General features: G+C 42.6%; 1 protein-coding gene across 1 annotated transcript in view; it reads right to left on the minus strand.

The window, feature by feature from the left end:
• Positions 1-17,025: 17,025 nt before the first annotated feature.
• LOC126471362 (translin-associated protein X) overlaps positions 17,026-25,208 on the minus strand; it is a 58,110-nt gene continuing 49,927 nt past the window's right edge. Inside the window, exons 3-4 of the mRNA XM_050099487.1 lie at positions 22,454-22,587; positions 17,026-17,746 (exon numbers count right to left, since the gene is read on the minus strand). Coding sequence (XP_049955444.1) covers positions 17,184-17,746; positions 22,454-22,587 — 697 coding nt within the window. The 3' untranslated portion in view covers positions 17,026-17,183. The remainder of the gene's footprint in view (positions 17,747-22,453; positions 22,588-25,208) is intronic.

Consider the following 25,208-nt stretch of genomic DNA (forward strand, 5'->3'; position numbering starts at 1 on the left):
CACACCAACGATAATACACTGTCTGCAATAATACTTTCTTGAGATAGGAAAACTGAAGCGGTTCCTTTCCGACAATGGACCACAGTTCACTAGTAGTGAGTTTAAAGAATTTCTAGCTTGGGAAAATATTTGTCAAATATTAATCTCCAACTATATTCCATCTTCTAACCCATGTGAAAGGGTTATGAAAGATATTGGGAAGTTATGCCGCACACACTGCCATAAAGAACATACGTCATGGGCAGCAAAAATTAGAGACTTTGAGCTTATTTTAAATGAATTACCTTGTTTATCAACTGGACTAACACCTTTGGAAGTAATAGGTAAACCCTTTGTAGGTGGGCCTCTTATTAAATGCTTCACTTGGCCAGAACAACGTACTCCTGATTACCAACTGAATCAAATTATAGTTGCCAAGAACTTAGTTAAGAGGGCACAACAATGAGTAAATAAACAATGAGAAGGCTATCAAACCTTAGTATAAGATCGATGACCTAATTCTACCAAAACAGCATCTTCAGAGCTCTGCCCTACAGAAAGAAATGCCTAAATTTTTTCAAAAGTATGCGGGGCCTTACATAGTACAGTCGGTAATCCACCCAAAAACCTTATTTTTAGTGGATCCTACAACAGGAGAAGAAAAAGGGAAATATAATGTTAAGGATATAAAGTGGTATATGCCCCAGGGGTGTTAACGTTCTGTGTTAACAGGCGGAGTGACGACCGTCCGATCCCGAGTTGTGTTCGGTGTTACTTCCATATTTGTTTTCCTACACTGAATTCTCTTCAAACTCTGCACTATTCTGTATTCTATTCTCAAATTCTTATACTGTCATATAGTTTAGTTACTCCAGCATAATCGTCTTGACGTTGCAGACAAGCAAGATTTGCAGCAGAACAGTGATCTCATCATTATACACTCCTGGAAATGGAAAAAAGAACACATTGACACCGGTGTGTCAGACCCACCATACTTGCTCCGGACACTGCGAGAGGGCTGTACAAGCAATGATCACACGCACGGCATAGCGGACACACCAGGAACCGCGGTGTTGGCCGTCGAATGGTGCTACCTGCGCAGCATTCGTGCACCGCCGCCGTCAGTGTCTGCCAGTTTGCCGTGGCATACGGAGCTCCATCGCAGTCTTTAACACTGGTAGCATGCCGCGACAGCGTGGACGTGAACCGTATGTGCAGTTGACGGACTTTGAGCGAGGGCGTATAGTGGGCATGCGGGAGGCCGGGTGGACGTACCGCCGAATTGCTCAACACGTGGGGCGTGAGGTCTCCACAGTACATCGATGTTGTCGCCAGTGGTCGGCGGAAGGTGCACGTGCCCGTCGACCTGGGACCGGACCGCAGCGACGCACTGATGCACGCCAAGACCGTAGGATCCTACGCAGTGCCGTAGGGGACCGCACCACCACTTCCCAGCAAATTAGGGACACTGTTGCTCCTGGGGTATCGGCGAGGACCATTCGCAACCGTCTCCATGAAGCCTGGCTATGGTCCCGCACACCGTTAGGCCGTCTTCCGCTCACGCCCCAACATCGTGCAGCCCGCCTCCAGTGGTGTCGCGACAGGCGTGAATGGAGGGACGAATGAAGAAGTGTCGTCTTCAGCGATGAGAGTCGCTTCTGCCTTGGTGCCAATGATGGTCGTATGCGTGTTTGGCGCCGTGCAGGTGAGCGCCACAATCAGGACTGCATACGACTGAGGCACACAGGGCCAACACCCGGCATCATGGTGTGGGGAGCGATCTCCTACACTGGCCGTACACCACTGGTGATTGTCGTGGGGACACTGAATAGTGCACGGTACATCCAAACCGTCATCGAACCCATCGTTCTACCATTCCTAGACCGGCAAGGGAACTTGCTGTTCCAACAGGACAATGCACGTCCGCATGTATCCCGTGCCACCCAACGTGCTCTAGAAGGTGTAAGTCAACTACCCTGGCCAGCAAGATCTCCGGATCTGTCCCCCATTGAGCATGTTTGGGACTGGATGAAGCGTCGTCTCATGCGGTCTGCACGTCCAGCACGAACGCTGGTCCAACTGAGGCGCCAGGTGGAAATGGCATGGCAAGCCGTTCCACAGGACTACATCCAGCATCTCTACGATCGTCTCCATGGGAGAATAGCAGCCTGCATTGCTGCGAAAGGTGGATATACACTGTACTAGTGCCGACATTGTGCATGCTCTGTTGCCTGTGTCTATGTGCTTGTGGTTCTGTCAGTGTGATCATGTGATGCATCTGACCCCAGGAATGTGTCAATAAAGTTTCCCCTTCCTGGGACAATGAATTCACGGTGTTCTTATTTCAATTTCCAGGAGTGTACAAAGTCTTACTTATTTTACAGGCATTGTGGCTCCCAATTGTTATATCGGGTCAGGACTGGAGCATATGGTAGTATTTAAGCCGATAGCCTTTTCCGCTCTAGTCAGCGGTAGTTTTAAGCTTTGCCTGCAATGGATTGCTGATTAGGTATATCCACAATTATATCTCGAACACTTAATACCCAATGTACACTCCTGGAAATGGAAAAAAGAACACATTGACACCGGTGTGTCAGACCCACCATACTTGCTCCGGACACTGCGAGAGGGCTGTACAAGCAATGATCACACGCACGGCACAGCGGACACACCAGGAACCGCGGTGTTGGCCGTCGAATGGCGCTAGCTGCGCAGCATTTGTGCACCGCCGCCGTCAGTTTCAGCCAGTTTGCCGTGGCATACGGAGCTCCATCGCAGTCTTTAACACTGGTAGCATGCCGCGACAGCGTGGACGTGGACCGTATGTGCAGTTAACGGACTTTGAGCGAGGGCGTATAGTGGGCATGCGGGAGGCCGGGTGGACGTACCGCCGAATTGCTCAACACGTGGGGCGTGAGGTCTCCACAGTACATCGATGTTGTCGCCAGTGATCGGCGGAAGGTGCACGTGCCCGTCGACCTGGGACCGGACCGCAGCGACGCACGGATGCACGCCAAGACCGTAGGATCCTACGCAGTGCCGTAGGGGACCGCACCGCCACTTCCCAGCAAATTAGGGACACTGTTGCTCCTGGGGTATCGGCTAGGACCATTCGCAACCGTCTGCATGAAGCTGGGCTACGGTCCCGCACAACGTTAGGCCGTCTTCCGCTCACGCCCCAACATCGTGCAGCCCGCCTCCAGTGGTGTCGCGACAGGCGTGAATGGAGGGACGAATGGAGACGTGTCGTCTTCAGCGATGAGAGTCGCTTCTGCCTTGGTGCCAATGATGGTCGTATGCGTGTTTGGCGCCGTGCAGGTGAGCGCCACAATCAGGACTGCATACGACCGAGGCACACAGGGCCAACACCCGGCATCATGGTGTGGGGAGCGATCTCCTACACTGGCCGTACACCACTGGTGATCGTCGAGGGGACACTGAATAGTGCACGGTACATCCAAACCGTCATCGAACCCATCGTTCTACCATTCCTAGACCGGCAAGGGAACTTGCTGTTCCAACAGGACAATGCACGTCCGCATGTATCCCGTGCCACCCAACGTGCTCTAGAAGGTGTAAGTCAACTACCCTGGCCAGCAAGATCTCCGGATCTGTCCCCCATTGAGCATGTTTGGGACTGGATGAAGCGTCGTCTCACGCGGTCTGCACGTCCAGCACGAACGCTGGTCCAACTGAGGCGCCAGGTGGAAATGGCATGGCAAGCCGTTCCACAGGACTACATCCAGCATCTCTACGATCGTCTCCATGGGAGAATAGCAGCCTGCATTGCTGCGAAAGGTGGATATACAGTGTACTAGTGCCGACATTGTGCATGCTCTGTTGCCTGTGTCTATGTGCCTGTGGTTCTGTCAGTGTGATCATGTGATGTATCTGACCCCAGGAATGTGTCAATAAAGTTTCCCCTTCCTGGGACAATGAATTCACAGTGTTCTTATTTCAATTTCCAGGAGTGTAGATGTAAGCTGACAGCGGGCTCCGCTCTAGTCCCGATGTAAATGTGAGTTGACAGCACGCTCAGTTCTAGTCATCAAGGATCTCGAATCTGATAATAAGGTTTTAACTTTGTATATGGATGTTACTCAGAAATATTAGTTTAACAAGAGATAAAGGTTTAGAGGAAACATAACATAACATATAATATAATATAAACGCCATCCATGTATATTTAGGTGTATTTTGGCCTAAATTAGTCTTTGTATGTAATCTCTTCACCAGTTTTCCATACAAACCCTTGAGGAATGGTGGTGGATAAGAAATTAACAAAAAACTGTTGAGAATTGGACCCACTAAGTGTTTGAAATTATTTAAGTCATCTTCGATGGTTAAATGGTAGGGAGTTGTGCCCACTAGGACATGTTATAATGTCCTCCTCGGTTATGCCAGTGGCGCCCTGCCAGTCTTCGGGACTTGTCCTGCGGCCGCGATTGTAATGTCAACAGCAGCCGACACAGTGTCCACATATAGTTAGGTCATATTTTTGCCTAGCCAACCAGTGTAGAGTTAGCCTTATTCTGGCCTAAGCCATTCTTGGAGAATAATCCCTTCTCCAGTTTGTTTATGATGATGGAAGATACACTATAGTACGAAGAATTATATATTTGTGATAATATGATACATAATTTTATACTTAATACAGAATGTTTTATACCTTTTGATGAGATGTGATGTAGACAGGGAGGTTTTATATCCATTTTGAAAGGGGTGGGTAGAGTAGGTACAAGCATGTCTTAACACTACACCTTTCAGACAACCCTGACTGATTCTTCACCATTTTCCGTTCCATGGAGGTTGCTAAGATTCTTTCTTCTGGGACTTCAAAGGTGAATGTGAGAATGTTTGTTCTGCAGGAGACATTTAACATCATACCTCCTTCAGCTTCTCACTCAAGTACTGGCGAAGTAGGGATCGTGATGAAGGGGGCGTGGGAAGGGTTTTCCTGTCTTTGGGGCGGGCTATCTTCTTTCACTTCTTCGATCTTAGCAACCATTTCTACTTTTTCCTTTCCTAATTCTCATCTGAGTACCGGTCTATCTTTCTATCTTTCCATATGCATACACTTCTATTGCTAAAGTCATTCTCATTCTCCGTGGTTTCCTATAACCTTCAACTTATTTCAAATAAGTGGGCCGAAGAATCTGGCTGCACGAACACACATCGACATACACACAATATTACACTTAAACACAAACATGAAAATTATGGAATAGAAACCTAAAGCGATGTCAGAACTGCCAAGAGATGTAGGGGAATAAAGACCTATGCACATCTGGGTAGATGCACATATTGTATGGCTGATATATGACAGTTCTGCACTGCCCCCTTTTTTCCCTTTTGTCACTTCTTATATATTTATACATAGGTATAAGAAGAGAGACAGTTCTACATCGCACAAGGAAGTGTGAGAAATGAAGAACTAATGAGCATGAGCCAGAGAGGAACTATTGGTGATAATTAGTTAGGAATATCAGTTGAATACTTGTTCTGATGATTTGTAGGATAAGGGGGACACATCTAGAATAAAGAAAGGTCTGATGGAGTGAATTATATATAAATATGAGGTCTACTGAAAGCGTAGAAGTTGAAAAGTAGTGGAGGACTCTAGGGGATCAAATAAGGTACCAAGAAGTAAGAGATAAGTGTGAAGTAGATTTGAATTTTGCCAGGTAATATTTATAAAGATGTATACTAGGGCAGTGAACTATGAAGCCTCCTCAGAAAGCAGAAGGAGGGCGCACCCAGCATTTACTGGATAAAAAGGGCAGACAGGCAGACCCAAGAGAGGCTGACCTATACTGTGCAGGCATGGGCACCAAGAAGGGGATTGACCTCTACCACAGTGGATTAGCAAGTTAAAGGGGCGTACCTACCAAAACGGAGGGAGGAAGAGCATTCATAATATCAACCTGTATGTATGGTATAGGTACTGGGCCTAAAAGGAAAAGGGCAGTATCATGACAAAAGTCATACATTTTGTGGTGATTTTTTTGGTATGTTTAAATTCTCTATTCCACTAGCATTGTCAAGTTCTATATTCATAAGTGTCGGAAAGAAGCTTTTCATTTGCCCAGAGTTCCTCCAGACTATGAGAAATAGTAGTTAATGAAGTTAATACGCACTAAAGGAAAAACAGTACAGAGGAGTATAGTAAAGAACAACATAATTAAGTGTCTATACCACGTGGAGTCTGTGATTGCAGGTTACGAATATTGTCCGCACAATCCTTACATATAGGCCCTGGACGTGCGGAATATTTGTGTATAAGGAAGTGGCATCAATGGTTACAAGGATGGTTTCCGGGGGTAACAGACTGGGTAAGGATTCCAGGCGTCCAGGGCCTCGCTGCGATGGAGCACTTCCTTTCACGCCGATCACCTGCCACCCTACCTAAAACCTCTTTCCTCATTACCTTAGCCAGCTTCATCCTGACCCACAACTTCTTCACTTTTGAAGGCCAGACATACCAACAATTAAAGGCAACAGCCATGGGTACCAGGACGGCCCCCTCATACACCAACCTATTCATGGGTCGCTTAGAGGAAGCCTTCTTGGTTACCCAGGCCTGCAAACCCAAAGTTTGGTACAGATTTATTGATGACATCTTCATGATCTGGACTCACAGTGAAGAAGAACTCCAGAATTTCCTCTCCAACCTCAACTCCTTTGGTTCTATCAGATTCACCTGGTCCTACTCCAAATCCCATGCCACTTTCCTTGACGTTGACCTCCATCTGTCCAATGGCCAGCTTCACACGTCTGTCCACATCAAACCCACCAACAAGCAACAGTACCTCCATTATGACAGCTGCCACACATTCCACATCAAACGATCCCTTCCCTACAGCCTAGCTCTTCGTGGCAAACGAATCTGCTCCAGTCCGGAATTCCTCAACCATTACACCAACAACCTGAAAACAGCTTTCGCATCCCGCAGCTACCCTCCCGACCAGGTACAGAAGGAAATAACCAGAACCACTTCCTCATTCCCTCAAACCCAAAACCTCCCACAGAAGAACCACTAAAGTGCCCCACTTGTGACAGGATACTTTCCGGGACTGGATCAGACTCTGAATGTGGCTCTCCAGCAGGGATACGACTTCCTCAAATCCTGCCCTGAAATGAGATCCATCCTTCATGAAATCCTCCCCACTCCACCAAGAGTGTCTTTCCGCCGTCCACCTAACCTTCATAACCTCTTAGTTCATCCCTATGAAATCCCCAAACCATCTTCCCTACCCTCTGGCTCCTACCCTTGTAACTGCCCCCGGTTAAAACCTGTCCCATGCACCCTCCCACCACCACCTACTCCAGTCCTGTAACCCGGAAGGTGTACACGATCAAAGGCAGAGCCATGTGTGAAAGCACCCACGTGATTTACCAACTGACCTGCCTACACTGTGAAGCTTTCTATGTGGGAATGACCAGCAACAAACTGTCCATTCGCATGAATGGACACAGGCAGACAGTGTTTGTTGGTAATGAGGATCACCCTGTGGCTAAACATGCCTTGGTGCACGGCCAGCACATCTTGGCACAGTGTTACACCGTCCGGGTTATCTGGATACTTCCCACTAACACCAACTTGTCAGAACTCCGGAGATGGGAACTTGCCCTTCAGTATATCCCCTCTTCTCGTTACATCCTCTCTTCTCGTTATCCGCCAGGCCTCAACCTCCACTAATTTCAAGTTGCCACCGCTCATACCTCATCTGTCTTTCAACAACATCTTTGCCTCTTTACTTCCGCCTCGACTGACATCTCTGCCCAAACTCTTTGCTTTTACAAATGTCTGCTTGTGTCTGTGTACGTGCGGATGGATATGTGCGTGTGTGCGAGTGTATACCTGTCCTTTTTTCCCCCTAAGGTAAGTCTTTCCACTCCCGGGATTGGAATTACTCCTTACCCTCTCCCTTAAAACCCACATCCTTTCGTCTTTCCCTCTTTCCTGATGAAGCAACCGTTGGTTGTGAAAGCTTGAATTTTGTGTGTATGTTTGTGTGTCTATCGACCAGCCAGCGCTTTTGTTTGGTAAGTCTCATCACCTTCGTTTTTAGATATATTTTTCCCACGTGGAATGTTTCCCTCTATTTTATATATATAAAATTAGTGTTGTGATAGATATTAATGTACATGATGAATATGTGTAAAATATCGCGTGTTCAAGCTAAGGGAAGGGATATGTAGGGCTTCGAGAATTTCAGGATAAATTCTAGAAACACTTGGCTCTCAACCGCATCGAACACCCAATATTTTAATGACAAAGGTGAGAAAGCCTTTTTACTGCACCACACATCTTTGTGTGCAGGAAGGACAGCTGTCACGAGGAGCCAGGACCTGTGTCAGACGAGTGGCAGTGCCTTGGAAGTTATATCAAAAAGTCAAAGAGTGTTTGAATAATGTTCCTTGGTGTGTTGTGTCATGAGTATTGTTACAGAGACAGATGAAGCTTGTGTTATATAGAAATCTTTACTTTATGACTTGGCTCTGCATAAGGCAGAACATATGTAACTGTATGAATGTTTAGTAGATTTTGACACTTATCTGGGAACTAGTTGGCTTGCTGGAGTTAGTACAGTATAATTGTTACTTTGGGATGAGAGTTGAAAATATATTATTGTTGAACTGACAAACCTCTAAGAGTATATAATTTATTTCAAGAATATAGAGCTGGTAAATAATATTCCCCTAAACCTGATGCAGTCTTCGGAGATGAATTAAATGGTGAGAGCAACGTAGATGATAACCCAAAGAAGAGGATCAGCTGCACGCACAATGTGTAAGTCAACTGGTAGAGACATGTGAGTCATGCAACCCAACACTGCACTGTCTCTTGTCGTCCAAGGAAGTGTTAGAAGCTCTTGACTTTGTATATATCATCTATAATATCCGGCCATTCCAATAAATCCCTTCAATTGTCTTATGTTTCTAGGGGGTGGACACTCTTTAATGGCCTTTATACATTCTGGATCAGGTTTAATTCCCTGTACTCCTACAACATGCCCTAAAAACTTGAGCTCTTGCCTTGTAAAATGCGATTTAGATAATTTTACTGTAATACCCTTTTCCTTAAATTTTTTTCAAGGTTTTCCTTAAGGTTTCACAATGTTCTTTCCATGTAGCAGAGATTATAAAAATATTATCCACATATATTATTAATTTTCTTAACAATTCCCTTTCTAACGCCTCGTCCAGTGCACGTATAAACACAGATACCAAGATATTTAGTCTAAACGGTAACACATTAAAATGATATGATGTCCCATCAAATAGAAATGCTGTATACTTCTTTCAATCAGGATGTAACTGAATTTTTCAATCAGGATGTAACTGAATTTCCCAATACCCACAGTCAGGTCCATCATGCTAAAATACTGTGCTTTCTCAAATTTGGAAAGTAATTTATCGATGTTAATTGGTCTGTCTTGTTCCGTCTCTATATGCTTATTCAAAGTGCGCACGTCCAGCACTAACCGCACACCTCCTGTAGCCTTTTTTACCACTACTAAAGGGTTATTCATAACACTCGTACTACATTCTAATATTTTATTTTCAATCATCTTATCTATTTCTTCCTTAACCACTTCTTTCAGACTTACCGGTATCAGATAGGGTCTAATACTACATGGACTATCAGAAAATATCATTTAATATTCCAATAGAAATTTAGATAATTCCAATTTTTGGTCGTTGGTTAACATTTGGGGATTCATTTACTTTGTTTCATATGTCAGATCGGTGTGATGCATGACTTACGTTTGCAATCTCTGGTGACAATTGTGCTGTTGCTGTTAATCGTAACCGCTGATTCTCAGTTATTTGTTTACTATCATAGTGGTCCGTCACTATTCCAAAAAAAAGAAAATTTTCCTCAACATTCAATACGATGTTAAATTTTGGTAGCCTGTCTATGCCAAGCAACACATCTCTTGATATTTTCCCCCTACTAAAAGTGTCTGATGAAATGGGACATTCTCAATTATGCAGTTCACCTAGGTCTCATGTTTCACAACTTTACTTTCGGTTCCAGTAATGCCTACTATGTACACTCTTGTTACCGGTAATAGCGGTAAGTTATGTTTATTCATAATGTAGTAAAGAAACCACTAGAAATAAGTGACACTTCACTGGCAGAATCAATAAATATGTTGACTTCAAAATATTCTAACTTTCCAACTATAACTGGTTGTGGATTAACGGTAGTTAAGCTAGGTTCTTCTAGCAACAACCCTTCTTTGGTCGGTATTTTATGCGTAAAGCTAACATATTTATTATAAACTAGGCCTCCTAATGTATTTCTATGACCTGGACTCCGGCCCTGGATCCAGATCGTATAACATTTTCCTCATTGATTGTAATCTCTGGCTGGTTACCAAACCGGGGTATTACATTTCAACTTTGTACTCTATTGTTACTAGGTACAAATTCCTGTGACATTACTGAGCCTATATTTGAAGGTGGATGTTTCTTTTGATAACTTTCGTTACCACTATTCCGACTACACTGGTGTACTCTAGCTAGATTAGCTTAATGTCTCTTATGATTACTATTACTACTATTGTTATTTCTTCGTAAATTCTGACTTTCACTTTGATGTACGTTCTCATTCCTGTCTTTGTTTAGGGCATCAAGTGCATCTACAAAGGATAACAATTCTTCTATTGTCTTCCACCCACTGCATAATATATCTTTCCTAGCGCAGATAGGTAATCGCCTTATTAAGATCCTAACTAACCCTTCTTCCACCATGGGTTTATCTAAGTACTATGCCCATGTCAAATGCCAGTCAAAATACCTTCTCATTGTTCCCCATGTACTTTTATAATACTTTGGGTCCCACAAACCAGATAATAATTTTTCTTGGGCACTCGCTGACCAATACTTCTTAAACTTTTTCTGGAAGTCGGCCCAAGACGAAAAATTCTCAATGTTCACAGTGCCTCATTCTGAAGCCTCTCCTAAAAGGTACCCTACTGTGAATTCTATATTTTTTGAGTCTTCCCAGTTTTTGGGCAAGGCTTGGTTAAACCATTTCAGAAAATGAGTTGGGTGTACGTCCCCATCTGACTTAAATTTTGGAAACTGCCTGGATAGTCCTGAATTTGCTCCCCATAGTAGGTCAGTTATTGCCTCACTGGTTAACACCACGTTAGAAGAAGTCACTTTTTTGTCTACCTTATCCAGGATAAGTTTGAATTCTTTCCATAAGCTAAACTATCTATGCCTTTCCTCGTATCATTAAGTTCCAAAGCTAAATCTGAAGAAAAGTTGTTAGGGGATACCCTCTCGGCCACTTTCTTGTCTATCAACTCTTCTACTTTTTTCTCCAGATTGCTTATATTTAAAGTATCTGATGTCACTAGTTTCTCCTTAAAGTTCCTTTCCATGGTATCAACTCGAGTGTTGACACCTGCAATTTGAGGTTGGACAAAAAGAATTAGCTTATCCTGTTTCTCAAACTCTCCTTCAGGGTGTGCAACCTCCGATTTCAACATCGAAGGTAACATTGCATACGCTTTGAAATGATCCTAATTTTTTGACAAGTCCCATTTTTTACATTGTTACATTTATCTTCAATGTCAAATTCTAATTTTTTAATTAAATCCTGAAGTTGCTCATCCTGTCTCTAGTTAAATTCAGTAAATAGATGTTTAACGTGAGTATTCAAAGAACTAGTGAGTTCACTCTTTATATCTAACTTCAGATTTTGTACTTACCATTTTAAGAGTAAAATTCAGTCTTTAATAGAACTATATTCGCCGCTTGACTGTTCAAGGTTTCACTCTGAGGATTTAAACTAGAATGTACTAAACCTATTTCCCTCCTTAGAGCTTCATTTTGAGCATTTAATTTTTCAATTAGAGTGGCTGAATCAGCCCAGCCTTCTGGTCATCTAATCTAGCATTTAGTTCTTGTCTCAAAGTGGTTAAATTTGCACTCTTTTCATTTAAAGTTGCAAATTGAGCATTTGACTCTGTTCTTTGGTAACTTATTAAATTTGCTACCTCAGTTCAGTCTGGCATTTCCTTTGTTACAGTCATTGCCATGGCTGGCTCTGAAGTTTGTTGCTGTCCTTGATCCATAATTTTATTGATCTTAGACCTAGTAATCATCTGAAGAAAATTCACCACTGAGTACAATAACTACACTTAAAGTTTTATCATTCACTTATCCCCTCAACTTTACCAAAAAATTATTGTTTTTCACTCAACTGGCGTAGAGTTCTAGGTGCATTGGTGAGCACATATGTAATCAGTACCAGTGGACAATACTGGCGCCGGCAGCGTCGGATGTCAGTTTCAGCACCGTTGTCGGTGAGCAGATATAGAGTCAGCACCAGTGAGCAGCAGCTGGTGCAGTCGGTGTCGGTGGCTGGTTACTGCATTGGTCAGCGCGATGTACATGTGTGAAGACTGCTTACTCTCCACACCCGATCTTCTTAGTCAAAAAGTTGAGATCTTCTCTCCAGTTTTCTCTGCTATTACTTTCTCACGTCTTTTACAGCGTTGCACTCGCAACTTTCTTCCATTTGTTTATTAGACTCAATACGATTACTGGAAACAGTTCTCGTATGTTGTTAGGCTTGATTGCTATGGCAACAACTAACATCTCCTTTCCGTTTCTCTCTTAAAATTCCCATTTTCTTCAGGTCCTGTCACTTAGGTTGCCACGTTCTAACATTTTTCGGACGACAAGTGACAGTGTGGTATTGGGTTGCAAGGTGCACACATTATCTCTCAATTCATTTAACTTGCACGTTGTGTGTAGCCGATCCTCTTCTCTGGGTAATCAGCTACGTCGATCTCTCACAAGCTTCTTCTCCGAAGACTATAGCTGGTTAAGGGAATTTATTAAAATACTTCTCTACCCTTGAAATAATTTTTGTACTCGTATAATACTTTTCAGTTCAATCACTTTATATTTTCAACTTTCACAGATAACAACTTCTGCAAGCTAATTTATTCCTTACACGTTAGACTCATTTGCACATATTCAAATAGCATACACGTGTCTTGTTTAGTTCATAACCAAGACGTGAAATAATTCAAAAGTCTCTATTCTCAAGTGAGTCCAGTACATAATGTTCATAGCAATCTCTCTTCAACTGTTCAATAGTCTTTTTTTTACAATCATCACAGACACTAACAGACCAAAGAATACGACATAATTATACGTTAAGTTCTCCTCACGTCTCCTGTGGCGCTGGCAGCAAACACTTGTGATCGTCAGTGACTCGCCCTCTTACAGTCTTCTAATGCAAGTGTAATCCCAGAACTAAAGCCTCCTATTTTTTTTATAAGTACATAGACCTGTTTACTTCTACAATGGTTTACATCAGTTTACAGCTTGAACATTTAGCTATTTTTCGACGTAATCACCATTTCTGTTGATGCATTTTTGTAGACGCTGTAGCAGTTTTTGTATGCCCTGTAATATTAGTAATTTTCGCCTAACAAACATTAATACACGCTCAATAGTAAACGCCTGATGGCCTAAAGTTATCGAACAATTGTAAAGTAGAAGAAATGAACCATCACATAGCAGCCACAGAATCTATTATTCTTTATCTTTGCCGTTCTTGCGCGGTGCCTGTAAATCTCTATGTACATGTATCGATTAATGATATAAAAAAGAATTCTGTTGTTTCAAGACAAATGAGACAATTGGTGCCTCACATTTTACTGTTTGTATTCCATGAAAGGTGTACGCGGACTTTCTGCGTACCGCAACGGTATTTTATATTTCATGTGAAAATATTGAGTGAATATGCTAATCGTTATTTTGCCAATCAGAAAACATGTAGTTTCTTGTAACTGATTACAAACAGACAGCATCAAGAGGACTTTTTGACTGTTATGTATAAAGTATTTAACCACAATTGTCATCTATTGTAATTTAATATGAAAAGGTAAAGCATTAAAAAAAGTGTGTTAAAGATAAGTGTGCTTATTTTAGCAAATTAACCTTGATGATTTCCATCTCCTCATTTACTCAATTGAGATTTATTTTGTATTAGTTCATCACCAGAAATTACGATCACGCTGATGGGCCGAACGCAGCATGAGGCAGAAGGAACATTATCATTTTCCTATTATTTCTGAACCAATTTTTTTAATTGTGTAGTGTTGCATTTCTTTTAAAGTCTATAAATCTTCTGGTCTCTTAGTGTTGTTCCGGGTATGACTACATCGCCAATATAAAAATGCACAGAAATGTTTCTCTTATTCAGGTATTTAATGCTCAACGTATGTTATTATAATAGTGTAATCAATCCCTAATTCTGTTGCCAAGTGGCCCACCAAAATATTAATTTTTTCGACATTAAAAAATAAATAAATAAATAAATAAATAATCTTTTTCTTTTTGCCCCCCCAAGAGCAACGCTACAGCCCATGTCATGCCAGCTCGCCGCCATGCTGCTCAGAAAGTTATGAACCTCTTCTTTCACCCCGTTGTCAGAGCTGAATCGCTTTCCAGCCAAATGTTCTTTTAACCTAGAGAACAGGTGATAGTCACTGGGCGCCAAGTCAGGACTATAGGGTGGGTGGGTGATTATGTTCCACTGAAACTTGCAGGAGAGCAACGGTTTTCCGAGCGATGTGTGGGTGATTGTTGTCATGGATAATGTGTACGTCCTTGCTCAACATTCCTCTTCTCCGGTTCTGAATTGCCTGTTGAGTTTTTTCAGAGTCTCACAGTACCTGTCAGCGTTAATTGTGGTCCTAGTGGGCATAAAGTCGACCAACAATACCCCTTTCCAATCCCAAAAAACGGTTGTCGTGACTTTACCCGCAGACTGTGTTTGTTTGAATTTCCGCAGCTTCTGCAAAGAAGGCTGCCGCCACTGACGTGACTGTTGCTTGGTCTCAGGTGTGCAGTGGTATGCCCAGGTTTTGTCACCTCTGACAACTGAGTCCAGAAAGTTGTCCTGTTCGGCTGCAAGGCGGTGAAGAAATGTGCGAGAAGCATCAACTCGTTGCTGCATGTGGTCCTCAGTCAGAAAGCCTGGCACCCATCTTACGCACACCTTCAATGTTTCCGTTAAAATTCTGTGAGCAGTGCTTTGGGAAACGTCAGGAACCAAGTGCAGAGATCATTCCGGGTGATCCGCCAATCTTCACGCATGCTTTGCTCAACCATTAACACTGTCTCCTCAGAAACTGATAGACTCCCACCCCTTTGTTCGTCGTGAATTTTGGTCCGACCAGCTGCAAACTCTCTACACCACTTACGAACATTTTTGACAGCCATGCACGACTCACCATACACTTCAGTCAATTGGCGATGGATTTCAATCAGCAGTGCCCTTTACGTTCAAAAACCGAATAACTGTGCGCAATTGGCACTTGGCGGTAACATCCAATAGGTTGCTCCATTCTCAACAGCTGCCAAGTCAAGACTGAGCACCTCAGCGCAGCGTGTACATGTTTACACACAGTGCGTGAAGCACTTTTCGTAGCTGTGTGACCAACTGCCACACAAACAGAGTTGTGTACTTATAAAAAAAATAGGAGGCCTTACTTTTGGGATTACCCTCGTAACAAACTTCTGACCTGCACATACAAACAGGTGGATTGATAGAAACGTTCTCACTCTCCCGCATTCTTACCTAAAATATTGGGTGTTCAAGATGGTGGAAGGCCAAGTGTTTCTAGAATTTACTACGAAATTCTTGAGGCACTACAATTCTTTAAAATGTGTGCCACCATGTCTTTTTCGTTTTCAATCATGTAAATCCCATTAAGGTAGCATCAAAATGATGAAAAGAAATCTTTTACTGAATGGAGCATTATAAGTGATTAATTTAACAAATATGTGGCATACGCAATTATATATATCTTAGATTTAACCTTATGTACTCTATAACACTGCATTATAGGTTACAAAATATGATTTTTAATTTTTTTCTTTCAAGTAGAAATTTATCCAAGAATTAAGGAGTTGAACAACGTGTGTAAAATACTGAGCTTTCATCAGTAATTATATTTGTAGTGTTTTGACACAAACCAAATTTTGTATAGCTCTGATAGTCGTTGACATATAAAAATATGATGCACTGTCAGAAAAATTAAAGTAGCTATTTTTAGTACAAGAAATTAGGTGACACAGAATATAACAAAATATTGTGCAGCTGCTGCCACATGTTTTATCCAATACGTCTGCACCTCTTCAGCCAATGTGTCAACAATTAACACTCATATTTTCATCATTAATAGTATCCTGCCATAAAGAAACCTGTTTGTCTATATAACTACAATAATCATCTTTGTGAAATAATCTACACTGATGTTCTGTCAAAAAAATGCAGCCTGAGGATAGGAAATTCTGAAGATGTATCGATTTCATACTTCCACTAAATACTTTTCGCACAATTATCTGAAGAACTATTCTAGTTTCGATTGCCTGATACTATGATTTCACATTCTTTATTACTTTCTGAGCCTCAAATTCAATACCAGATACTCTTCGATGCTACCCATTTTCAGTCTATTGTCATAAACAATAATCTGAAACTGATAATTTGCTTTTAATTGGAAAATGTGGACAAAATGTTTTAGAGTCAGTGTGATTTCTAATAGTACCAATTGTGACCCAACTAAACTAGAAACTACATGCTCTCTCTTGCTTTCAAGTCAACTACATACAATAATTAATATAATTGGACATTGATAGGGGTTATTAAGTTGGTTAAGTACACCTTGGATTTTATATTCCTATTAAAAAGTCATGACACTACTTAACAGCTTACGCTATTCGTACACACAATTTATGCCGATATAATCCATAACTAAGCAAATATTTTATCATACACAGATGGCTACCATATGGTCTGCAAATACACTACACAGTAATGCTTAAACCCATCCATGTTCAAGATGGTGAATACACTAAATTTCAGGAGAGACTATGTACAAGAGAAAAATGCACCATGTATTCACTAGTAGAAGTTTGCTGCAGGCCTAGAACTACATATTCAGTACTTCAGTCTTCGTAAAAGAAAAAAATTCCAAAAATTCCTTTTCAAACAAATAAAGCAATATCATATAAGATTTTATTTTCCGAGACCAATAATACAGGCAGACATGGTTTCTGAAAACTTTTTCTCCAATTTTGGAAAAGACAGCTTCATTTCAATGTTGGTTTCAGCTGTAATGAAAACTACAAAGGCAGTCTGTTTTATTTTATATCTAGTAAAACCCTTCATCCTCTTCATGAATGAAATCATCCTGGGTTCCACTAAAAACATCAGCGAGCATATGCTTTGGAATCTCCGACCCCCGTACATGTATTGTGTAACAAGCAGTCTCCATTTTGGTCAAGCTTTGTCGTAAAGTGTAGAGCTTTCTTGTACATTCCTTAGGACCCATATTTCCTATACGCAAAAATCCCGTATAAATGTCCTTCACAAAAGCACATGTCTGAAAACAGCTTTCAATATAACCCAGTCCAACATTATTAATGCACTTTCGCATTAATTCTCCTGTGAGATCAGCAACCCCCAGTATATATTCAGTCTGTGGAACTAGACATATTTGTTTGTCATGAGAAGTGTTACTGCTGTCACCAGCACTATCCTTGTCATTACAGCTGTCTTCAGTCTTGCTTTCTTCATTTTCTTTACATCCTTTTGTTTCTTCTGCTTCTTTATCACTACAGAACACCAAATTTCTTTGCACATGGTTCCAACATTGCAGATCATTGATCTTAATGAAGTAGTAAAATGTTAGAGCTTCAATATATTCCTGCAAACCTAAAAAAGATAAAAAAAACTAGTAGTATCTTAGCATCATATCATTGGGACAGTTCAGAAAACAATGAGTGCCTTAATGTAAAAATAAATACATTCCTACATACATATAGTGTACGACACTTTGCATATAACAGATTCTTACAACTTATTTTTAATTACAATGCATGTTCAGCTTTCCTCTGTGGATGTCAATATTTTCAAACAATATCTGTGAAGTAATTGAGTCAGCTGTACAATTAGAAGTCCCTGTAATGCTTTGAAGTGAATACTTTGTTCCTCAGAAAGGACAGGAGACATGAACATATGCCCACACCAGCCCTGGCTTCACACAGGTAGCACTAAGTTTCTACGACAGGACAGTGAGTTTGGCATAGTGGTTGTTTTGTTGATGGACTACTGCACAGAGTTATAAAAATTCAAAGAACAATGTCAGGTTATTAAAAACCATCACTTTTGTACAAGGTAAACAATTTAAGAAGGGTGGTTCAAAAATTTTTTAGGAGCCACAAATGTTATCTGTTCTATATTTAATTGGTGTCTGGGGTGGCATCTTGTGGCAATGATGGAAGCTGTAAGCTACCAAGCCACCCAGTCTACCCAAAAGCTGAGCCAGTATGGCATAGTCTGCCACAAACTATGGTCACTTGTTAGCCCCTTAAATCCGGCACAAGCAACATTTTCTGTGCGACCTTTTTCTGCATTTTCAATGTAACGTAACTACGGAGCACCCATCTGCTGAGCGTGATCAGTACCATGCCACAAAACATTGGTATGAGCACCCCTACCACCCAAAGTAAGTATGGAACACCGTCTGCCACACAATATAGGTATGGACCATCCTCTACTCACAGCATCAGTATGCAGTACCCTCTGCTACATACAGTTGGTATGAAGCACCATCCACACTGCAACAAGGTACAATGCACCTCCTGCCATGCGACATTGGTATGAACCGATCCCTATGTGCAACACTGGTACAGAGCACCCTCTGCTGCATAGTATTAATACAAAACACTCTGCCACATAATATTAGTAAGAAGCACCCTTCACCCACAACACTGGCTTGAAGCACTTTCCATTACGCTGCGTCAGTAGAATGCACCTTCTGCCATGCAACATTCATACAAAGTGCCCTCTGTCACGCAACATTAATATGAAGCCCCCTATGTCATGCAACACTGATAGTGAGCACCTTGCAACATTGTTATTACTGCCACGTAATATTGGTCAGAACATGGTATGGAACACTTTCTGCCATGTAACATTGGTACAGAACACACTCCATCATGCAACATTGGTATGAAACAGCCTCCGCCACGCAATATCATATGAAGCACTCTGTGACATGTAATATCACTAAGAAGTACCCTCCACAAATAATATCAGTAATAAGTACCTTCTACAATGCAACACTAGCACAATGCACCCTTTGCAATATAACATCAGTAGGGTGCAACTTTAGCCTGCAACACCGTTACGAAGCCCCCTCTGTCATGCAACATTAGTAAGAACAAATTCTGCCTTGCGACGTTGATACGAAACATCCTATGCCACACAAAAATGGTCCATTTTTTGCCAGTAACATGTGCATGAAGCACCCACTGCCACAATATTGGTACAAAACACCCTCTGCCACACACAACAGGTAAGGAACACTCTCCAGCATGCAACATTGGTACATATCATCCTACACCACATACAACTGGTATGAAGCACTTCCTGCCATGTAAAGGTGCCTCTACTCCTGGGCAATTTCCCATGTGCTCTACATGCGTGCAGTCATTTATGGAAGAGGCAAGTAGGTGTATGCCCTGTTGCAAAGTTACATCTGCATATGATCTGCGAGCATGGGCCACCGAGGACAGTCTTAAGTCTCTCCCTTCCAAATGAGGAGACACCTGCAACAGACCTTCACCTGACTGTGGTACCCCCCATTTGGTGCTTTTATATTACAGCGTGTCATTCTTAAATTTTCTGTTTTCACAAGCATTAATATTTTGCTTAGTGTTCGAACTTTGGTCATGTGATCTAATGAGAAACACATGAAATATTATTGTGCATTTCCTTTTCCTGACTTGTTAATTCTGCTGACTGTAAATACAAAGAGAAGCAAAATTACTGTCTACAATTCCTCATACATCTTAACAATACGGAAACAACGAAGATAAACCCGAACAAAACAAAAAGTCTTTGCATGCTCATCCAATGAATAAATGTTGAAGGATGTGTAGGTACATGGTGAAAGACCCCTCAGATAAAGTTAAAATTTATTATTATTAAAAAGAGAGAGTTGGGATGATTTCTTCATTATTTGAGACGCACTGGTGTCCTTGGAGCCAGCTCCCTGCATCTTCAATTGAAACGTAAAAGAGGAAGTCTGAATAGCACAATTTCTTACACACAGAACATTTACTAATAATGTGATTGTACTATACTTAAATTTTTTACACACACACACACACACACACACACACACACACACACACACACACACACACACACACACACACACACACACACACCGAAGCTGTCCTGGTTCCTCTATAGCGTCACTTATTTCACAAATACACACATCAAAAAAAGTTTATCATCACCTCGGTTCCAAGAGTTCCGGAACCCGTACAGAAAACTTGAATAGAAATCAACATAAACATCATTTCCACCCTTTTTATTGCTCGTGAAAACCACATATTGCGTGTTGTACCACCATACAGCGAGACCTTCAGAGGTGGTGGTCCAGATTGTTGTACGCACCGGTACCTCTAATACCCGGTAGCAAGTCCTCTTGAATTGATGCATGCCTCTATTTATTGTGTTATACTATCCACAAGTTCATCAAGGCACTGTTGGTCCAGATTGTCCCACCCCTCAATGGCAATTCGGCGTAGATCCCTCAGAGTGGTTGGTGAGTCACATTCGTGCATACACAGCCATTTTCGATCTATCCCAAGCATGTTCAATAGGGTTCATGTCTGGAGAACATGCTGGCCACTCTATTTGAGCGATGTCATTATCCTGAAGGAAGTCATTCACAAGATGTGCATGATGGGAGTGCAAATTGTCGTCCACGAAGACGAATGCCTCACCAACATGCTGCCGATATGGTTGCACTATTGGCTGGAGGATGGCATTCAAGTATCGTACAGCCATTTTGGCGCCTTAAATGACCACCAGCAGTGTACGTCGGCCCCACATAATGCCAGCCCAAAACAGTAGGGAACCTCCACCTTGCTGCACTCACTGGACAGTGTGTCTAAGGTGTTCAGCCTGACCGGGTTGCCTCCAAACATATCTCCGATGATTGTGTGGTTTAAGGCGTACATGACACTCATCGGTGAAGAGAATGTGAGGCCAATCCTGAGCAGTCCATTTGGCATGTTGTTGGGCCTATCTGTACCATGCTGCAGGAAGTCATGGTTGCAAAGATAGACCTTGCCATGAACATCGGGAGTAAAGTTGCACAGTATGCAGCCTACTGCGCACAGTTTGAGTCATAACACGACATCCTGTGGCTGCACAAAAAGCAGTATTCAATATGGTGGCACTGCTGTCAGGGTTTGTCCGAGCCATAATCAGTAGGTAGTGGTCAACCACTGCAGTAGTAACCCTTGGCCGGCCTGAGTGAGGCATGTCATCGGCAGTTCCTGTCTCTTTGTATCTCCTCCATATCTGAGCAACATCGCTCTGGTTCACTCCGTGATGCTTGGACACTTCCCTTGTTGAGAGCCCTTCCTGGCACAAAGTAACAATACAGATGCGATCGATCCGTGGTGTTGACTATCTAGGCAGGGCTGAATTACAAACAACTCGAGCCATGTACCCCTTCCTGGAACTGATTGGCTGTTGGACCCACTCTGTCTAATAGGTGTTGCTCATGCATGGTGGTTTACATCTTTGGGTGGGTTTAGTGACATCTCTGAACAGTCAAAGGGGCTGTGTCTGTCATACAATATCCACAGTCAATGTCTATCTTCAGGAGTTCTGGAAACAGGGGTGATGCAAAACTTTTTTTGATGTGTGTAGTTTGTATCTACAGGACATCCCATTCTTGCATGGGTACTGTGGAACCATATATTTGCAGTCCAACCCCCCCCCCCCCCCCCCCCCCACACACACACACACAATGCTGACTTCAAACTGGGGTAATCATCCTTGGTAGCAAGAATTCAAAAAATCAATGCTAATCTTGTTACCACTGGTATAGTGTGTCTGTATTTTCCTTCATTATCAGTGGTGTGACGTAGTTGAGGCAGAAGAGTATGGAAATTGGATAGCAACAATTCCAAGTTTACTCTTGTAAAAGATACTCCCAGTAACTGATGATGTAGACACTGCAAATAACAAGGCCCTTACCCTGCTACATACTAGGAATCAAAGTTTCACAACGAATGATCACCTTCCTTACTTTGAAGAATATACTCCTGAAAAAATTAGAAACCTTAGCAGCATGTGCCTCTAGAGTCTACCAGAAATGCACATCCAAGTACTTTTTGATTTGCAAGTCAAATTGGAATCTCAACATTTAATAATAATGGTATTTTTCCATTAGCCATCAGTCAGTACTCATATGATACAAATCCATATACTGAAGAAACTGCTCCCACCTACCCAGCTAGTACAAACCCATTATATAGCATCAAATATCAAGTATGCCTACTCAAACAGCCACACAGCAGACATGCAATGACAGAATTTAATTATTCTCACCTGCCGTGTATGCTCGAAGAAACTGATACGGGTCTTCTCCCAACAACTGCTTGGCAATTGCTTTGAACTGTGTTACCTCCAGCTGGCGCAATCGTGTTTCTGCTTCCTGAAGAACAGACTGTTTCTTGCTCTCTCTAAAATGATAACAATATAACAATTGCTGAACTAGAAAATTAATTATGAACAAGAAGCCACAACTATACGTATGTGATCTTGTAGGCTTTCCCAGCATAATAATTCTTAGTAATTCAGTCAGGTTTGTTGCCAGAGCCTAAATTCAACATGATGCAATACTTCTGTGATCAACATGTCAGCCATCTTTAGGAGAGATGCTGCTGCTGCTGCTGCTGCTGCTGAGTCCTGCTGAAAACTGATGACAAGGTCGGAAACTGTCAGCCTATACAGGCCCTGGTACCTTACAAGCCCCATGCTCTGCCCACCACAGTTGCCGCCTTGAAGACTGGGGCTTGCGGCATCACCTATAATTGAACACCAGCACCAATGATGTATTGTAGTCAGAGCCTATCCTCAAACAGTCAGGAGAGTCACACCATACAATTTTGTATTTTGAGGCGAGATAGTACAGGGCTCTATGCACTACTAATAGGAAAACCTTTGTCTCTGTTAATCAAGTTGTCTGACAAGCCAATTTCAATATTCTTCCTATATTCTTCCTTACAAAGACTGCTAAAAAAAAGGGGGGGGGGGGGGCATACTGGCAACACTTCCACCAATTTTTCAGGCTGTTGTAGCCTCATGTGACATCAATGTTCCACCCATCTGTTCTGAACTGTGTGAATTGACTGACTGATGTAAGCCTTCCCATTCTGACAAGGGATTTCGTATGTGCCAGGCTTCCAAAGTGCCAAATCATCCTTGACACAGACATGCAGTGCCCTAATGTTGGCAGGTGGACAGAACAAAGTCTTACTGTCAAACCTACAATAAATTCTTCCAGTCTATAAAGGATATGCCCCCAGCATAAGGAACACACACACATATAGGGAAACATTCCACATGGGCAAAATATATCTAAAAACAAAGATGTTGTGACTTACCAAACGAAAGCGCTGGCAGGTCGATAGACACACAAACAAACACAAACATACACACAAAATTCAAGCTTTCGCAACCAATGGTTGCTTCATCAGGAAAGGGGGAAGGAGAGGGAAAGACGAAAGGATGTGGGTTTTAAGGGAGAGGGTAAGGAGTCATTCCAATCCCGGGAGTGGAAAGACTTACCTTAGGGGGAAAAAAGGACAGGTACACACTCGCACACACACACATATCCATCCGCACATAAACAGACATAAGCAGACATTTGTAAAGGTAAAGAGTTTGGGCAGAGATGTCAGTCGAGGCGGAAGTACAGAGGCAAAGATGTTGTTGCAAGACAGGTGAGGTATGAGTGGCGGCAACTTGAAATTAGCGGAGGTTGAGGCCTGCGGATAACAAGAAGAGAGGATATACTGAAGGGCAAGTTCCCATCTCCGGAGTTCTGACAGGTTGGTGTTAGTGGGAAGTATCCAGATAACCCGGACGGTGTAACACTGTGCCAAGATGTGCTGGCCGTGCACCAAGGCATGTTTAGCGACAGGGTGATCCTCATTACCAACAAACACTGTCTGCCTGTGTCCATTCATGCGAATGGACAGTTTGTTGCTGGTCATTCCCACACAGAAAGCTTCACAGTGTAGGCAGGTCATTTGGTAAATCACATGGGTGCTTTCACACGTGGCTCTGCCTTTGATCGTGTACACCTTCAGGGTTAAAGGACTGGAGTAGGTGGTGGTGGGAGGGTGCATGGGACAGGTTTTACACCGGGGGCAGTTACAAGGATAGGAGCCAGAGGGTAGGGAAGGTGGTTTGGGGATTTCATAGGGATGAACTAAGAGGTTACGAAGGTTAGTTGGACGGCGGAAAGACACTCTTGGTGGAGTGGGGAGGATTTCATGAAGGATGGATCTCATTTCAGAGCAGGATTTGAGGAAGTCGTATCTCTGCTGGAGAGCCACATTCACAGTCTGATCCAGTCCCGGAAAGTATCCTGTCAGAAGTGAGGCACTTTTGTGGTTCTTCTGTGAGAGGTTCTGGGTTTGAGGGGATGAGGAAGTGGCTCTGGTTATTTCCTTCTGTACCAGGTCAGGAGGGTAGTTGCGGGATGCGAAAGCTGTTTTCAGGTTGTTGGTGTAATGGTTCAGGGATTCCGGACTGGAGCAGATTCGTTTGCCACGAAGACCTAGGCTGTAGGGAAGGGACCATTTGATGTGGAATGTGTGGCAGCTGTCATAATGGAGGTACTGTTGCTTGTTGGTGGGTTTGATGTGGACGGACGTGTGAAGCTGGCCATTGGACAGATGGAGTTCAACGTCAAGGAAAGTGGCATGGGATTTGGAGTAGGACCATGTGAATCTGATAGAACCAAAGGAGTTGAGGTTGGAGAGGAAATTCTGGAGTTGTTCTTCACTGTGAGTCCAGATCATGAAGATGTCATCAATAAATCTGTACCAAACTTTGGGTTGGCAGGCCTGGGTAACCAAGAAGGCTTCCTCTAAGCAACCCATGAATAGGTTGGTGTACAAGGGGGCCATCCTGGTACCCATGGCTGTTCCCTTTAATTGTTGGTATGTCTGGCCTTCAAAAGTGAAGAAGTTGTGGGTCAGAATGAAGCTGGCTAAGGTAATGAGGAAAGAGGTTTTAGGTAGGGTGGCAAGTGATCGGCGTGAAAGGAAGTGCTCCATCGCAGTGAGATCTG

This window comes from Schistocerca serialis, chromosome 1, assembly GCF_023864345.2.
Source record: "Schistocerca serialis cubense isolate TAMUIC-IGC-003099 chromosome 1, iqSchSeri2.2, whole genome shotgun sequence".
Lineage (NCBI taxonomy): Eukaryota > Metazoa > Arthropoda > Insecta > Orthoptera > Acrididae > Schistocerca > Schistocerca serialis.